The sequence below is a fragment of the Cheilinus undulatus genome, linkage group 18, assembly GCF_018320785.1.
Source record: "Cheilinus undulatus linkage group 18, ASM1832078v1, whole genome shotgun sequence".
NCBI classification, from domain to species: Eukaryota; Metazoa; Chordata; class Actinopteri; order Labriformes; family Labridae; genus Cheilinus; species Cheilinus undulatus.
Window position 1 is genome coordinate 28,716,090 of NC_054882.1, and position 15,572 is coordinate 28,731,661.

Consider the following 15,572-nt stretch of genomic DNA (forward strand, 5'->3'; position numbering starts at 1 on the left):
TCGGTTTCGCTTCTCGTCTTTGCCGCCTCATTCTGGATTCTCGTCATGACTCTTGGCACGAGCGCCTGAAAAACCACTGTCCCAGTTTTTCATTAGCGTCAATCACTCCGGTAAGCGGCTGCGAGGAGGGAAGGGAGAAGGAGGAGGAGCTGGCGTCAGGATCTCACTCAAGACATTTTGCCCCGCCTCGTCAGAGTGACTGACGGGCCTGAGACATGCTGTTGCTCCGGTCAGCCGTGCAACCGGGCAGAGAGGTGGCAGGATGACGGGGAGGCCAGGCAGGGACGGCGTGCACATAAACACATTCGCACGCCTGTCTGAGGCAAATCAAATCCATACTCATTTATGATGCTCGCTGTTTATCTAAATGGTTATGCGCTCTGCTGTGGCCTCCGGAGACAGACAGACACACCATGCATTGTCTGATAATCCTGTTGGTGTCTTGTTTGGGCTGCCATATCTAAGATAAGGATACAAATCAGATGGGAGGTTCTGCACTACCAGTCCGTCTCAATTCATTAAGACTGAGAATGGAGAGGAAATATTGTCTGGCACACAAATGTTGGAAATACTTGCAATCCACAGGTAGTAAGGGGGTGGACTCGATTAAAATTCCTCTGGAATGTAGCGACATGTTTCTACAACATCGTGATCAAAGACTTAACAAATCCCTCCTATGCAAGGACAAAAACTGTGTGAAGAAAATGAATGAGACATATTCCATGAAGTGCTCTGTGCTAAGCTGTAATATTCTTCAGTGGTCTGAATTAGGATTTCAAATGGGCCGGAGATATCAAAGTGTAGACGTGCTGGATTGATATTATTTGGTGTTCTGCTGCAGAGTGCACTCAGCTTCATCCTCTGTCCAAACTAGGGAAATGAAAATTGATCTGGAGGAATTATAATGTGAGTTGGAGATGAGAGAAAGAGCTGCTCTAAACCAGGATGTTGCTCTGGTTTATGTGGACTTCTGTAGAAAGAGATCTCCACCAACATTTTTATTTCGACTAACTGTATGAAATCAAGACGTTGATTAAGGCAAAGAAATACAGATTTTGTATCTACTTTGCTAAAAGAAACTGTGATGAAAAAAGCTGCACTCCTGCAATGCAAAATATTTAAATGTTGTTATTTGTTGAAATGCGTATACCTATTCTGCATCAGGGTCAGTTTCTACATGACCTTTTTAAAATCCTCTTTAAATGCACATATTTAAAAACAAATGAAATCAGGCTGAGGTCTTTAAATCCAAAAAAATGGAAAGGTCAGGCAGAAACGCAGCTCTGATGATTGTGGTGTGTCTACAGGGACAAGTAGTTTTCGTCTGATGCCACTTTTCAAATGTTGCAAGCACATTATAAATGAAGCATATAGGACAGGAAAATGAAACATCCAGTGACACCTACGATGAATAATGTCCCACCAGCATCATCTGTCTAACAGCACACTCTAACACATCCCAAACTTCTGTATGCTGCAGCCCAGTTTGAAAGCTGAACATTTTCTGAGGCCCACCAAAAATCTTGTAAAACCATAACATGAGACTCAAATATTGGCCTTTAATTTATGATTATTCTATTTCATGTAATGCAATGCAAATACTCTGCTTTCAGATACTTAAAAATGAAATCCAAACTTTTTGTCTTAACACACTAGATATGTTGGAATAATGTTGCTGTAAACATATGAAAACACTGAGATCTATGTGTGTCTGAATTTTTGATTAAGACTGTTAGAAAGTTGTTCACCTCTTTCCTGGCTTGGTTTATTTGGGCAGGGTTTTGTGCCAGAAAACGGTAAATTTAATCCTCAACTATCTCTGTGCTCTGGCACAGAGCCAGGCAGCTGCGCTCTGATCAGAAGCATTTTTTAATTTTGAGAGGGTCGTATTTCTGGTGAGTAGGTGTGGCTTTAGCTCATTCAACCGACTCCCCAACACCATCCTAGAGCAAATATTACTGCCTCATTTTTCATGATTTTGAAACTTAATGTAGTAAACTTAGAGATGTTTTTCATGACTGAAATTTGTTTCATAACACAGTGGCCTGTCATACAACAAATCCAAAATAAAGATTTTTTTTAATCACTTTCCAGAGACCTTAAATTATCTCTTCTAATGTTCATCTCTTTAAACACACTTTGGCCCAGCAAACTGTTCCCAAGCAGCATTAATGTCTTCAGAGACATTGATGAATTCTTTAACTTGGGAAGTGAGCGGCATAGTTAAATTTTTTTTAACAGTGTCACCAGTTAATCCAACACCAGTTAAACCATGACACTGGTTGTACACATCAGACAAAATAAGTTAATATTTTATAATCATTGAAAACATGATTTAAGTTAATGTTTAATTCTATAATTTTTAGTTAATGTAAATGACCTCTCACAGCCCACCTACAGTACCTCTGGAGTCCACCAGTGGTCCCAGACCCACAGTTTGGAAAACACTGCTCTAACAGATACAACGTGAGTGATTGTCATGAACAAAATCAGCTTGATTACATTGATTCCTATTGTAAAGTCCTACAAGTGATGCAGGGCAAAGCAGCATGATGTGGAGACCCATTTCAGCCCCATTGTTTTATTCCACTCTGTCACTGGTGTTGAAAATTCTCTTGATTTTCTTTCACTTTCCTCTCTAAACAGATTTAGTTAGCTTGTTTTATAAAAGAAAGATAGTCATGCATTGTAGGAAAGTGGGCATCTGTGATTCAAACATGTTGTGCTCTGACTTGTGTCTACATTGAGGCCAAATTATTTGGTTAAATGCTGTCAAATGATCATTAGTACAAAATACCATACTTTTGATTCTCCACATTCAAAATAAAAATGCTAGATGTCATACTTTATACATGGTGCAAAGTGAACATTTAATGGATGCTGTGTGGACAGCAAGCATGTGATGGTACATGATGCAGTGTGATATCTGACATGCTCATACTGTTAGGACATGGTGTTAGGTAATAAACCTTATTTGACATCAGAGCAATATCCAATTTTCTCTGGGACTCTAACTCTGTGGTACATGATGTTAAATACAGAGCTGTTCCTGCTGCTTGTCTTGTTTGTGGTGATTAAACTAATAATCATTGTGCAGTAAAACTGCACCTTTCATCAAGATAAAAATCAGATTATAAAGATGCATATGCACACACTAAGGCTCTGATGTGATGGCATCCTTACCTGGTGCCGTGTTGTTGACAGAGGGTGCACTGGCTGGAGAGATGGGTCCAGAGCCTGATCGTGACTGCTGGGACTGAGTAGAGCCTGCAGGCGAGCCCACAGGTGAGGGAGAGGGCCCGCTCCTCTGGCTGGGGAGGTGGGGGGAAGCATGGGGGGAGAAGGGGGACTGTCCCTGGTTCCCAGTCCCCCCCTGCTCCCCTTGGCTACTGCTGCTGCTGCTGGAGGAGCCACCAGCATTGACGGCGGAGCCCAGACCGGCCTCCGTCCCAGTGGGGAGGTCATCAATCGAGCCAGACAGATCCTGGAACAGAGGAAAAGGCCTTCAGTGAGTATTCATGATGCTCACCCAGCCATCTGATTAGAGGTGACAAGCAGCAGGAGGCAAATTTAAACTCTAACTCTCAGAGCTAAAATCTCTCTGGTAAATAAGATTTCAGGATAAAACAGCTCTATTGCAACAATTTCAGGAGAGTTGAAATGAGACTGGAAGAAAGTCTTCATTGTATAACATATGAAAACCCTTTGAAAAAGAAAAAAATGAAGAGAATCACAAAGACACACCATATTTCTGAAGCTTTCATAAGACACTGCAGGTTAAAAGGTTGAAACGTGCAGGAAGAGGTTTGACTTCTCCGTGACCTACTGTAATCATTGAACTAAAGTCTCTACAGTCATAGTGACAGTGTTTCATTGGCATAGGAGCAAAAACATTACCCAGAAGAAGCTATTACTGCACAGTGGCTGCTGTGGTGAAAATGAATTGTAATGGGCTTTTATTCAGACCAAGGGTGAGTTCATATTACAGCTCTCATTCCCTGTGGTGAGGTTGAAACTGTGTGTGAGTGTGTGTGTACTTAGTAGGTACTCCCCATCCTGAATTGATTCCAGGGAATCCCCTCCAACACTGCAAACAGATTACCGACTCTAAAAAAGTGGTCGTTGGAGGGAAGTAAGGCAGAATGAAAGATGGAGATAGAAATAAAGAGAAGAACAGATGTGATGTGATGCAATGTGATGGCTGCACCCTCACACACAGGCATACACACTCTCCGGATTGTGCCCCAGCTGTAGCTGAATACGGGGGAAGTCACCTGTAAGTGACCCTGGTTTTCTTACTGGGTGCTGACTCGAGGGTGGAGGGGATGAGTGGTGGGTGTACGGCAGCTGATCCTACCTGCTAACCAGGGGCCTGTTGACCCTCCACTCCTGTCCCACCTGAGTCCTCTTCAACCATTAATGCCACTGCAGTGATGCATCTGTTTGTGTGCAACCAGGAGCTTACATGGAACCTAACACCCTAAAACCCCAACCATACATCTACATGATTTCACAGTGTTTGGATGACATTGTGTATGTGCCTTGCTTACTTAATATAGGAAAAACATCAAACATGTAATTTAACGTGAACTCAGGCATACTTAATTCTGAGGAGTCTGGGCAAAAGGGTTAGGGTTAGGATTTGGGGCTCAGATGGCCTGGCGGTTAGGTCATGCCCCATGTATGCGAATGATGAAGTTCGACCTTTGGGCCCTTTCCCACATGTTGCTGCCCATGTCCCTGTTTCTGACTCTGTCCACTATCCTCCTAAGATTTTATGTCTTCATTAAAAACATTTAAATTAAAACATAATGCCACTGGCAAAAAGGTTAATGTAATATTATATATCGATTCATGTGGTTGTTTGTTAAAAATGAAACTAAATTTAGAAGAATTTACTGATTTTTCATCTATTAAACAAATGAAACAACACTATGACAGTTCAGAAAGACAACTTCAGCTACACTGATTTCACATTTGACATACACCATTATCCACAATCACCTTTAGGCTCCAACTGGGAGGTTTAATATCCTAGGGCAGTGATTATCAATTGGCCTCCCAAAGCTTCACATCTGGCCCCCTAAAGGCTATTAAATTCTGAAAAATTATTGTTTTTAGGTTATCTTTTGTCTTTATATCCACAAAACTGGTGAATATTGAAAAGGTTTTACCAGGTATGACTTCTGTGTGGCCCATTTTACAGTAATCAACCTGTCATCCATCATTAGTAAATATGATGCATAACAATCACAAACTCACCACTCATTTCATTAAATTCGCTAGTTTTTTTGTCACCTTTCCACTTAAGCCTCTTGGAGAGTGACATTTTACTGAGATTTAGAGAAAAAGACCTGTTTACTACACATTTGTCTTCAATCAGGACACAGCAGAGAAGTGTCAACCCCAGTTATGGACAACATGGAAACCCCGGGAATATAAAGCTAAAATATCTCAGTCACCTCCTTGTGGATGGGTACAGAACAGGCAGTAGGGGCTGATCCTTCTGTTAATGCCTAAATATTGAAGGGAATACAAATAGTAACACCATTATACAACAACAATATATCTTAATATGACAATTTAGTTCATTTTAAAAGTTTTCAGCTCTTTCTATTAATCAACTATGAGGAAGACAGAAACCTGTAAATCAGGATGAATGAATACTTTATTTACATTTGTATGATTGCCTGATGAAGTTCTTTTTTATGCTCACATTCACAATATATTTGATGAACATTAGTCAAGTACTCCTAAAGGTGTTACTTAAAGTTTTTACTTTAACATACCAGAACACTAAATCCACCACTAGAGATGTTTACCCAACCTTGCATGTCTTGAGTGCATCGACTGTGACATAAAAATGACTTCAGTTGTGAATTGATTCAGCTCAGTAATACAGTCAATTCAATGTCAACAGAGCAAACTTGTTTTTCTGATTTCCTGAGCATCATGTTTGTTGCATATAAAAAGTCAGACAGGCATCCCCTTCTCTTTCTATCCATGCATAGCTGAGCTCGTGGAGCAGACAACCGCGTCAGAGTGGCAGTCGGTCCATGGCTGCTTGTTTTGGTTAATGCGATCTCGGCGGTGACACACAAAGCCTTTGTTTTCCATCATGCTGCTGTGAGTGCCCACCCGCTCTGCCAGCCTGCCAGTCTGTCGCCTGGCATTATCTTCCCTCGCTCCGCTGAGCACATGGGACCAAAGCTTTCCTCCTTTTCTTCCTCTCTCTCTTCCTCACCCGTGGTACCACTCCCTGTCTCAGCCAATCAAGTCACCCAGTGTTCTGAGCTGAGTGATGTAATGTGCTGCCTCCACCAATAGGTCTGACTGTTATTTTCAACTGACTGGCTGCCCTAGGTGCACGCCATTTGACATGAAGGGTTTACCGTTGGAGGCAGTGTAACCATGACAATGACTTTTCCAAAACACCAAGAGCTAGCCCGTAGTACAGCTAGGCTGTTAACCCACAGGCTAATTGTGTGAATGGATGGGAATAATTGCATTTCACCTAATTGGGTGCTGCTGCCAGCTTTTCCAGTGGCAGTTTAGGGGTGGGAAAATGTTTACCAGTAATTCGTTTAGTGGCTGTTAGGCTCATTTGGATTATACACGCACTTGAGCACAGATGTGTGGCCCAAATCCAAAAACATAACAGCAGTGTCTGACATGAAAGGGAGGAAAAGCTTAACCTGTAGGCTAAGGTTAAAATGGTTCTGGATATTTCATTAGTTTTTATTTTAATTACATGTTTTTTGAAATTTCAGTTTAACTTTATTAATTATTACTACTGATTGGTATGTTTAGTTTTTATCATGCAAAAATACCAGCAATTGACAAGAAGTCACTCTGATGATGATTCAACAGTCAGAGAATTACTCTGATGACCACTCAACAGTCACAGTTACTCTAATGACCACTCAACAGTCACTGAGTTACTCTGATGACCACTCAACAGTCACTGAGTTACTCTAATGACCACTCGACAGTCACAGAGTTACTCTGATGACCACTCAACAGTCAGAGAATTACTCTAATGACCACTCAACAGTCAGAGAGTTACTCTGATGACCACTCAACAGTCAGAGAATTACTCTAATGACCACTCAACAGTCAGAGAGTTACTCTGATGACCACTCAACAGTCAGAGAATTACTCTAATGACCACTCAACAGTCAGAGAGTTACTCTGATGACCACTCAACAGTCACAGAGTTACTCTGATGACCACTCAACAGTCACTGAGTTACTCTAATGACCATTCAACAGTCACTGAGTTACTCTAATGACCACTCGACAGTCACAGAGTTACTCTGATGACCACTCAACAGTCAGAGAATTACTCTAATGACCACTCAACAGTCACAGAGTTACTCTGATGACCACTCAACAGTCAGAGAATTACTCTAATGACCACTCAACAGTCAAAGAGTTACTCTGATGACCACTCAACAGTCAGAGAGCTTCTCTAATGACCACTCAACAGTCAGAGAGTTTCTCTAATGACCACTCAACAGTCAGAGAGTTACTCTAAGTTACTCTACTGTAAGAAAGCTTGTTGGGTTAAAGCCCACCTCATATGCACATTTGCACTCATTAATTTGTTAACTGTCACTAAAATCACTGCAGTTAAATGCCCCACCTCATATGCATTATTGCTCTAATCAATCAATTAACTGTAATAATCATTTAATCAATTTAGTGTATTCAAATGCTGCAGGTAAATAATCTATCCACTGTAATTCAAATGCTGTAAGAAGGCTCTCTGTAGTAACATGCCCTGCCTTATATGTACAATGCACTAATCAACTACTTTAAATTATCTACCTCATCTAAATCTGCCCACATACTTCCTTTTTTCATAATTCTTTCACCTTTTGCATATCTTGCAATCATACTATCAATACAAACTGACTTGTATATACTATCCTGCCTATTCCTACATCCTAGACTATTTAAATTTCAATAGGTAATGCCAAATGAAACCATAATCATTACTTATGGTTGCTGAAACACTACCATGAAAAAAAATCAGTCTTATCAACACAAGCATCCTTTCTCCACTTGTACATTTAATTCTTGTCAAGGAGCAGAGAGTATTGTGTTACCTGGCTAACTGTCTGCTATGAAGTCATGTGTAAAGAATCAGAGCCAGCTAACCAGCAAGGCAGGCATGCGGTCGGAGGATCCAAACGCCCAACAATCTGGGGCCCCAATCCAAAGTGGCCCAAATCCAATTTGTTTGGCTCGGGGCTGCAAATTGCTCTGTGCATTGAGTCTCCAAATAGCTGTCAACCACTCCCGCTTGGCGTCCTGTATCGCTTAATTCACTCCTAGAGCATGTAATTGTCATAATAAGAAAAATATTGAGGTGATAATAACCAGTTACTTTGAGATACCCCCCCCATCTACCTCAGGACACACACACACACACACACACACACACACACACACACACACACACACCCACTGTCGCTTATATGCACATAATGGGCCGAGACTGCCATCTACACATTTCACACAACATTGGAGAGGCAGTCGCTCGTGACCCTTCACCTCGCTGGTGTTGGAGCCTGCCTGCACCCTCTTGTCTTGTGTCTATGTGTGTGTGACAGGCACACAGGATGCCGGGCTGTCACAGCGAGACATGCTTGAGCACTGATGCGGCCGAAGGGACAGATGAAACAACACACACACTCTCCACCCCATCCATCCCTCACTCATTCCACTGACCTGCTCTTGCTCTCACACAGCTACACACACAGACCCCAGCAGGGTATGCGGCATCAGTGTGAGGCAGGAAGCTGTCACATCCAGCCGACTGTGGGACTTTTTCCCCTGACCATGGTGCTGATGTTGTCTCCTCTCACCGCACACCGGGAATTAATCAAAGTTGCTATGGTAGAAGGCACCAAGCATGTGTGAGAGAGTGTGAGTGTGAATGTATATGTGTCTGTGTGAAAGTGGTTCTCTGTCTAGACAGGGAGGAGCCAATGATTGCAGCTTCCTGTGGGCTACAGGAAAAGAGAGTGACTTGAGAAACTAGCTACTTCTCTCTCCCTCCCTCTCTCTGTCCCTCTTTTTCTCTCATATTCACATCTATTTTTCTGTCACTTCCTGTCCGCCCATGTCAAAGGGACAGTAATGCTTAGGGCTCTGCACCAGATGGTTAACCAGCTAACTAGGGCCTGAAATAAACACTGTGAGATTCAACTAAGCAAACAACCTTTTTTATTGAGACCATGCACTGGAACCAAACGGCAAAACTGATCTTGAGTATTTACCTTCACCAAGTAGTCCTTTAGTAGCCTGAAGATATCATAAAGCTACCATATGTCACCTTCATTAGTTAGACAACTCCACAACTTAGCTCAACACAACACTGGAATAAAGCTTGGTGTTAGTTCATGCACAACACAGTACTCACATGCCCAGCTCTGATCAGCTGATCCCAGTTATCACCCCCCAGCTCCCACAGCCAATCACAGCACTTTCTTTCAATAAAGCAATGCATTTGAATATGACATACTTCTGACTAATCCCTGCTTGCATCAATGCTGCTGCCAAAGCTTACCCTCCTCCACCCCAGCCTTCTCTTTTATAGCATAAGGCTTGTTGCACCCTCATATTCAGATTCATTCTACTTGGGATTCACTGCTTTTGAACTAATATTATTGTATTCAATACGCATTGTCATAAATGTATCTATCCATATGGGGGTTTCTAGCCGTGCACTCCCTAGAAAGTCAAAGCATTCAGCTTGACTAACCCAGGGAGGATCGTTTGATCAGAGCCTTCTCCGCCAAGTAAAACTGTTTTGCAATAAAATGCTAAAATGTATGATGAGAATGTTTCTCAATATTATGAGAAGGATCAAACTGTACGCTACAGCACTGTCAGCTTAAAAGTAACATATGAGGGTACCCTAGAACTATTAGGCCTATAAATTTGGGACTTTATGTGTCTTTTTCACCAATGGACCGAACATGGACCAAACTGTGACCTCAAAACCAAGGTACAAACCAAAACGTGACCTCTTTACACCCCTAATGGCCAGCATTACATATTTTCCAAGTGAATTTAAGAAATTACGTGAACAGAAACCATATTTACTGAAAGTTAAAGGTTTAAGAAAATAAATTAAGAACAATCAACAGATAATAGATGTGTGCCCAGCTTAACTGACAACAGTGGGATCATGAGAATTACATGTACTGTATACAAAAGCAAAGAGAAAAGGATGATATTTTATTTAAATGCATCTTTAAACAGCACTGACATAATCATGTATGTATATTCAAACACTTATTAGAGCAAAAGTCCCTGCTCCGCTGCACGTCAGACAGTTCAGGCCTCCACGTCGTCCATTAATCCCTGATAGTTGGACATCTCAAAGGGCATTAACCCGCTTATACCATGGTCATTTGCCAACGAAAATAATTAATAAAACTACTAATTCATAATTTCTTACGTTTTGTGATCATAATAGAAAGTTTTACTAAAACAACAATTTGTCTCCCCTAGGAACACCTGAGGGCTTGACTAATAACTGGAATAGCCATTCCAATCCCATAACACTCTTAGGGAATGTAAACGTTATTCAGTGCTCCAGTAAATAGGGCGGGGCATAGATATGAAGTCACAACGAAACAATAAAAACTAGTCTGCTCAGCACACTTTGTGAACGGATTTATCAATGAAAAGACATGAAGACAAGTGAGACTGAGGGTCATCTGTGATCAGACTATAAACCTGTACGTTAACATGAACAGTCATCTGATAGAAAGCTTAGTTTTAGCAGCCCAGCTGTTTGAAGAAAAGAATAATTCCTCCTTCTGCACTACGAGGTCACTATTATGAAACGGAGCTGTCCATGCCCTGCAGGCGCTGATTGTCTGTAAGACACGTCAGTATTCATCAGATATTATCATGCTGGTTTATCAGAAGCGTTTCCTTTGGCTCTACAAAGAAATAATGGCTTCTTTTGTTTATGTTATTTGAATATTCTGACAATAGTTTATAGCAGTTGGAACAGGAGGGACGTGAGTTTTTTGCGACACTCACCTCTCAGTGTTAAGGTGAGCCTGGAAACAAGACGTAGATCGGATATAGAAGATAAGACCATCTTACGTTACTGGTCTTAAACCTGGAGTCTGTCATTTTATTTATGTCAGTGAAGTGATGGTTGATGCCAGTCCGCAGGCTCCTTAGGCTGGCAGCGCTGTACTCCCTGCTCAGAAAATATGACTGTCTCAGGTAATGGCTAACAGCTGCTGCACATTAATTTGGAACAGTGTAATGATTTTACTTACTTTTGAAGTTCGAACGGTGTCTGTATATCAGAAGATAATGGACACCAATGGAATTTCTAGAGCCAATCAGAATGGAGTGTTCACCAAGATCATGGTATAAATTTGATTTAAATGTAAGCCACTCTTATAAATCATGCTTTTCATTTAAAAAATAATATATATTGATAGTTTCAGTCTTTTCTTTATGGTTCCAACTATTCATTACAACTAAGTCGTGAAACACAAAGGGGGAAGTTTGACAAATACTGTTGGTAAATTACTGACATGATGCTACTAAATGTGCCCGCTGAAGTCTTAGTTTTGCTTAAAGACCCTATAAAGTGAAATCCAAAGATTTTGTCTGAACACACTAGAAATGTTGGAATATGGTTGCTGGAAACATGTGAAAACACTGAGATCTACATGTGACTGAATTCTGGATTTGGACTGTTAGAAAGTTTTTCACCTTTTTCCTGGCTTGGTTTCATGTAGGAGGGGCCAATATGTGGTCTCATGATTGAAATTGATTGAAATTTGATTTAGGGATTCATAACACAGTGGCCTGTCACACAACAAACCTAAATACAGATTTATTTTCACTTTACAGGGTTTTAAGCATCTATATGTATTAAAAGCAGTGCCGACTGTTGCCTCATCTTTTATAGGCTAACCAAATTGTTTAAAGATACACTATAAAAATGTAAACCTATTCTTTGGAGTATTTTTATGCATTTCCATACAGTAATGATTTTTAGTGTGTAAATATAGACACTGTGTTTACACAGGTCAAGGGTAAAATCCATTCTAATGTTCCACATAGCGACGATTGTAGACCACTTTACTGCGGGACAGTATAGACAGAAATAACACCTCAGTGGGCTCAGAGGCGAGTTTTAATCTCTGTTTCTCTTCTCTGGGTAAATATGATGATGTAAACTGTAATTAACTCCAACAGCTATCGTTTGTAGGCCTGGGGGATAGGTCTGCTCGTGGCAGCACTGCACTCATTTATCGGCTCCGGCCGCTGTGCTTTCTATCTTTATGGTGCACTGGAGACTGAGAGGAAACGCTATTACACAAAGATGTTTTTTTTTTATCCTCCCCCCAAACCGTCGATTGAGGCAAAATCCAAATGAAATGCCATGCAAATGAATCCAAATGGACTGCTCTATGTGTATGTGTGCGTGAAAGACGGTTTTAATGCGATGCCCCATGTAGAGCACCAACTGTAATACCCTTCACTAAGTGCTATTAAGTACAGAAAGAAGAAGAGAAATGAGAAGGAGAGAGACTTAGTGGAGTGAGATTTTACACAACACCCACGCTATAATTTCTTTTTTGATGTCAATCAGCTGGAATGCCTACCAAGGCTGGAATGATGATGATAATTGGTGATGATGATGAGAATTGATAGACTTTATGACGATTTAAGCACTACACTATAAAATACTGATAAAATGTGCTTGCTCACACACATGCTTAATATCTAGGCGAATGCTTTAATAAGTGTATATAAGAATGTGCAAACAAGCTGTGATGGGGTATGTCTTTGCTAGATAATGTGTGTGTTTGTGTGAAAACTGGGATATGTTAATGTATGAGCCAGTGTGTAAGGAGATAAGAGTTCTCGAGCAGAGACTCTGCCACCTCCTGAGGGTCTTTGAGTTAAATCCTCAGTTAGGAGAGGAGGCACAAGGCAGAGATACTCCAAATACAGGCAAGGGCACTCTCTGCCATCCAAGGGGAGATGTTTGGCATGCCTCAGGCTTGCCAAAACCCCATGAGGGGCTCAGGCTAGCACCCAGCAGGCACTCAAATATGCCAACATGCCAACCCATGGATATCTGTGTTGTGCCGCAAGCTCAGAGGCTGACTGTTCCCATCTTAAGTGCCTAAACTTTTTAATTGTATCTCACTTAAGTTTACCCAAGACTGGCACAGGTGGCACACTATCACCTCGACCCAGCAAATAAGACATCACACAGAGACTCAGATGTAATGTCAAACCAACAGTACCAACTGTGTTCAGCTGCTTAAAACAAAGTACGTTTCTCAGTGAGTCTTTAACTACTTAAGGGCAGTTCTGTTGTAAATGACCACACTCAGAGGGAGGGTTAAAGAATTTCTCCATGGCTTTTTCCTGACTGCACCACAATGCCTCCCTGATCTCTCACCAAGGACTAAATATGTCTCTTTGCAATAAATTGTGAAACTAGGATCTGGTAGTTTTACCACTAAAATATGGGTGCTGCACTTGCTACACTTGTAAACACCAGACATTGTAATAGTAGTAAGGAAGATAAAAGGAAGAGTTTCAAACAAGCAGCAGCTCCTTGAGTTAAAAAATGAAGCCAATGTAGGAAACACCAAAAAAGAAACTACACTGTAAAAAATGTCCGTAGAAAATACGGCAAAAGACTGTCAAATAGCAACAGTAAAAGACCGTAAAACAAATAAACATATATTACTGTATAAAATACACAGAATTGCTGTAAATCAAGCAACGGTATGAAACATAAATTTTTACAATTAAAGTACGTAATAATTACAAAATTGTACCGTTTAAACGAAAGAAGATTGTGAAAATAAAGGAAAAATACTGTAATCTTCAAGACGGGCAATTACTATAAAAATTACAGTAGTATTTTGTTAAAATTACAGACTTTTCTCTCATGTACATTTAAATTCACAGTAAAAATCTGTGAAAAAAATTGCAATCACATACCGTAATTTTAGCGGGGACAAGAGGTTAAAAATACTGCATGATCAGAAAAGTTCTGTAGAAAATACAGTAAAAACCGGTCAACCTGCAAAACCTGTGAACAAGCACCAATTTGTTGTTATGTTCACATTTGTTTCTCAGTGCTACACCACATGATGCTGCCTTGTGAAATAAACGGACAGTTACAGTTAATATGAAAACCTTATTGAAACAAGAATGGTACCAAAAATCATTTTGTTTGTTCTTAATTTGATGGATGAAAGTGGTCAATTATTTTAGTTTAACTGATTTATTGGAAAAGAATGATGTTAATTGCTCTCACAAAGAATGCCATTGCATTTGTAAAGCCATTCCACTTCCTTTAATGCATCTAACACAAAATACATTGATGTACTTTAATGTTTCAGTCAATCTTCCAGAACTGAAATTGGATTACACATATTACCGATAGGAAATATAACAAGGTAATTGGAAAGAACTATTTTATATATACATAAAGAGAGAGAGAGAGAGAGAGAGAGATACATACTGTACATATAATATGTATATAGTACAGTTGAATATATAGTATATACATTATATGAATACAATAGTTATTTTTACTGGTTAAATAACTTAAACATGAATGCAAATAGAATGACAAGAAACCCTCCATAATCAGTTTTAAAAATGAATGGGAACTGTACATATAGTCTATCAAATTGATTTCTAAGGGAAAAAAAAATCTTAAAAAAAAAAAAACAATATGAAACCATGGTTTAGTTTCTGAAATTTTAATTTACTTCTCATACCTTATGTAATTTAATCTAAACTTCTCTTTACCTGTATGTGGGGTTATTTATGTCTAGTAAATACGTTTTGTTTCATGTGCCAGTGCTGGATTAACTATTGGAATCTGTTCAATAAAGTTGTATCAATATAAAAAATAAATATATAAAAATAATTTTGAAAAACTGTTTCCCGTCGCCATTCAGCCCTGTCTACACAGGAACGTTTTCTATTCCGTCTGTACAAGAACAGCGATTTGGGTGTTTAAAAATGGAACAATTTGGAAACGAGCTACAGAGTGAACAGTTTTCAGTCACCTCCCTCCATGTACACAAACAGTGCTGCTTTCTCGAAATGCGTTTGCGCACTGTGGTTGCAGTCAATTGCCATGCGCGACACGGTTTCGCGCAGGCGCGGGAAAGAAGGACCTTATACGCATGCGTATGTGGTTCGTTGGAAAATCAAACCGCCAACGGCTGCCTGGTAAACTACAGCGTTTCCCTGTCTTCTGTGGTCTCGTGTGCGCGGAAATATTTCATAAAGTTGCTGTCTGCTCGCAGAACGGGCTGCAAACGAAGATGGAATACAAAGCAGGACATTAGCGTGTATTAATTCGACGTCACCCGGAGCTATTGGTAAGGTATGTAAAACTTCTTTTGTCGTAGTGTCAAATATTTCTTGAGTTCTTTTCATTCAGTAACACCACGTGTTTATAGGTAGAAGTTAAATGGGTCAGGAGGCTTTTTGTTTCAATTCTAGACCAGCCAACATTGCTGTTTGATTTGTATT

The 15,572-nt window shown here is 40.3% G+C and overlaps 1 protein-coding gene across 5 annotated transcripts in view; it reads right to left on the reverse strand.

Annotated features, from left to right (window-relative positions):
- Window positions 1-15,572, reverse strand: part of LOC121526521 (AT-rich interactive domain-containing protein 1B-like) — a 255,600-nt gene that overhangs the window by 75,780 nt on the left and 164,248 nt on the right. For all 5 annotated transcript variants that reach the window (XM_041813175.1, XM_041813174.1, XM_041813176.1 and 2 more), the window contains one exon: window positions 3,184-3,484. In XM_041813175.1, coding sequence (XP_041669109.1) covers window positions 3,184-3,484 — 301 coding nt within the window. The remainder of the gene's footprint in view (window positions 1-3,183; window positions 3,485-15,572) is intronic.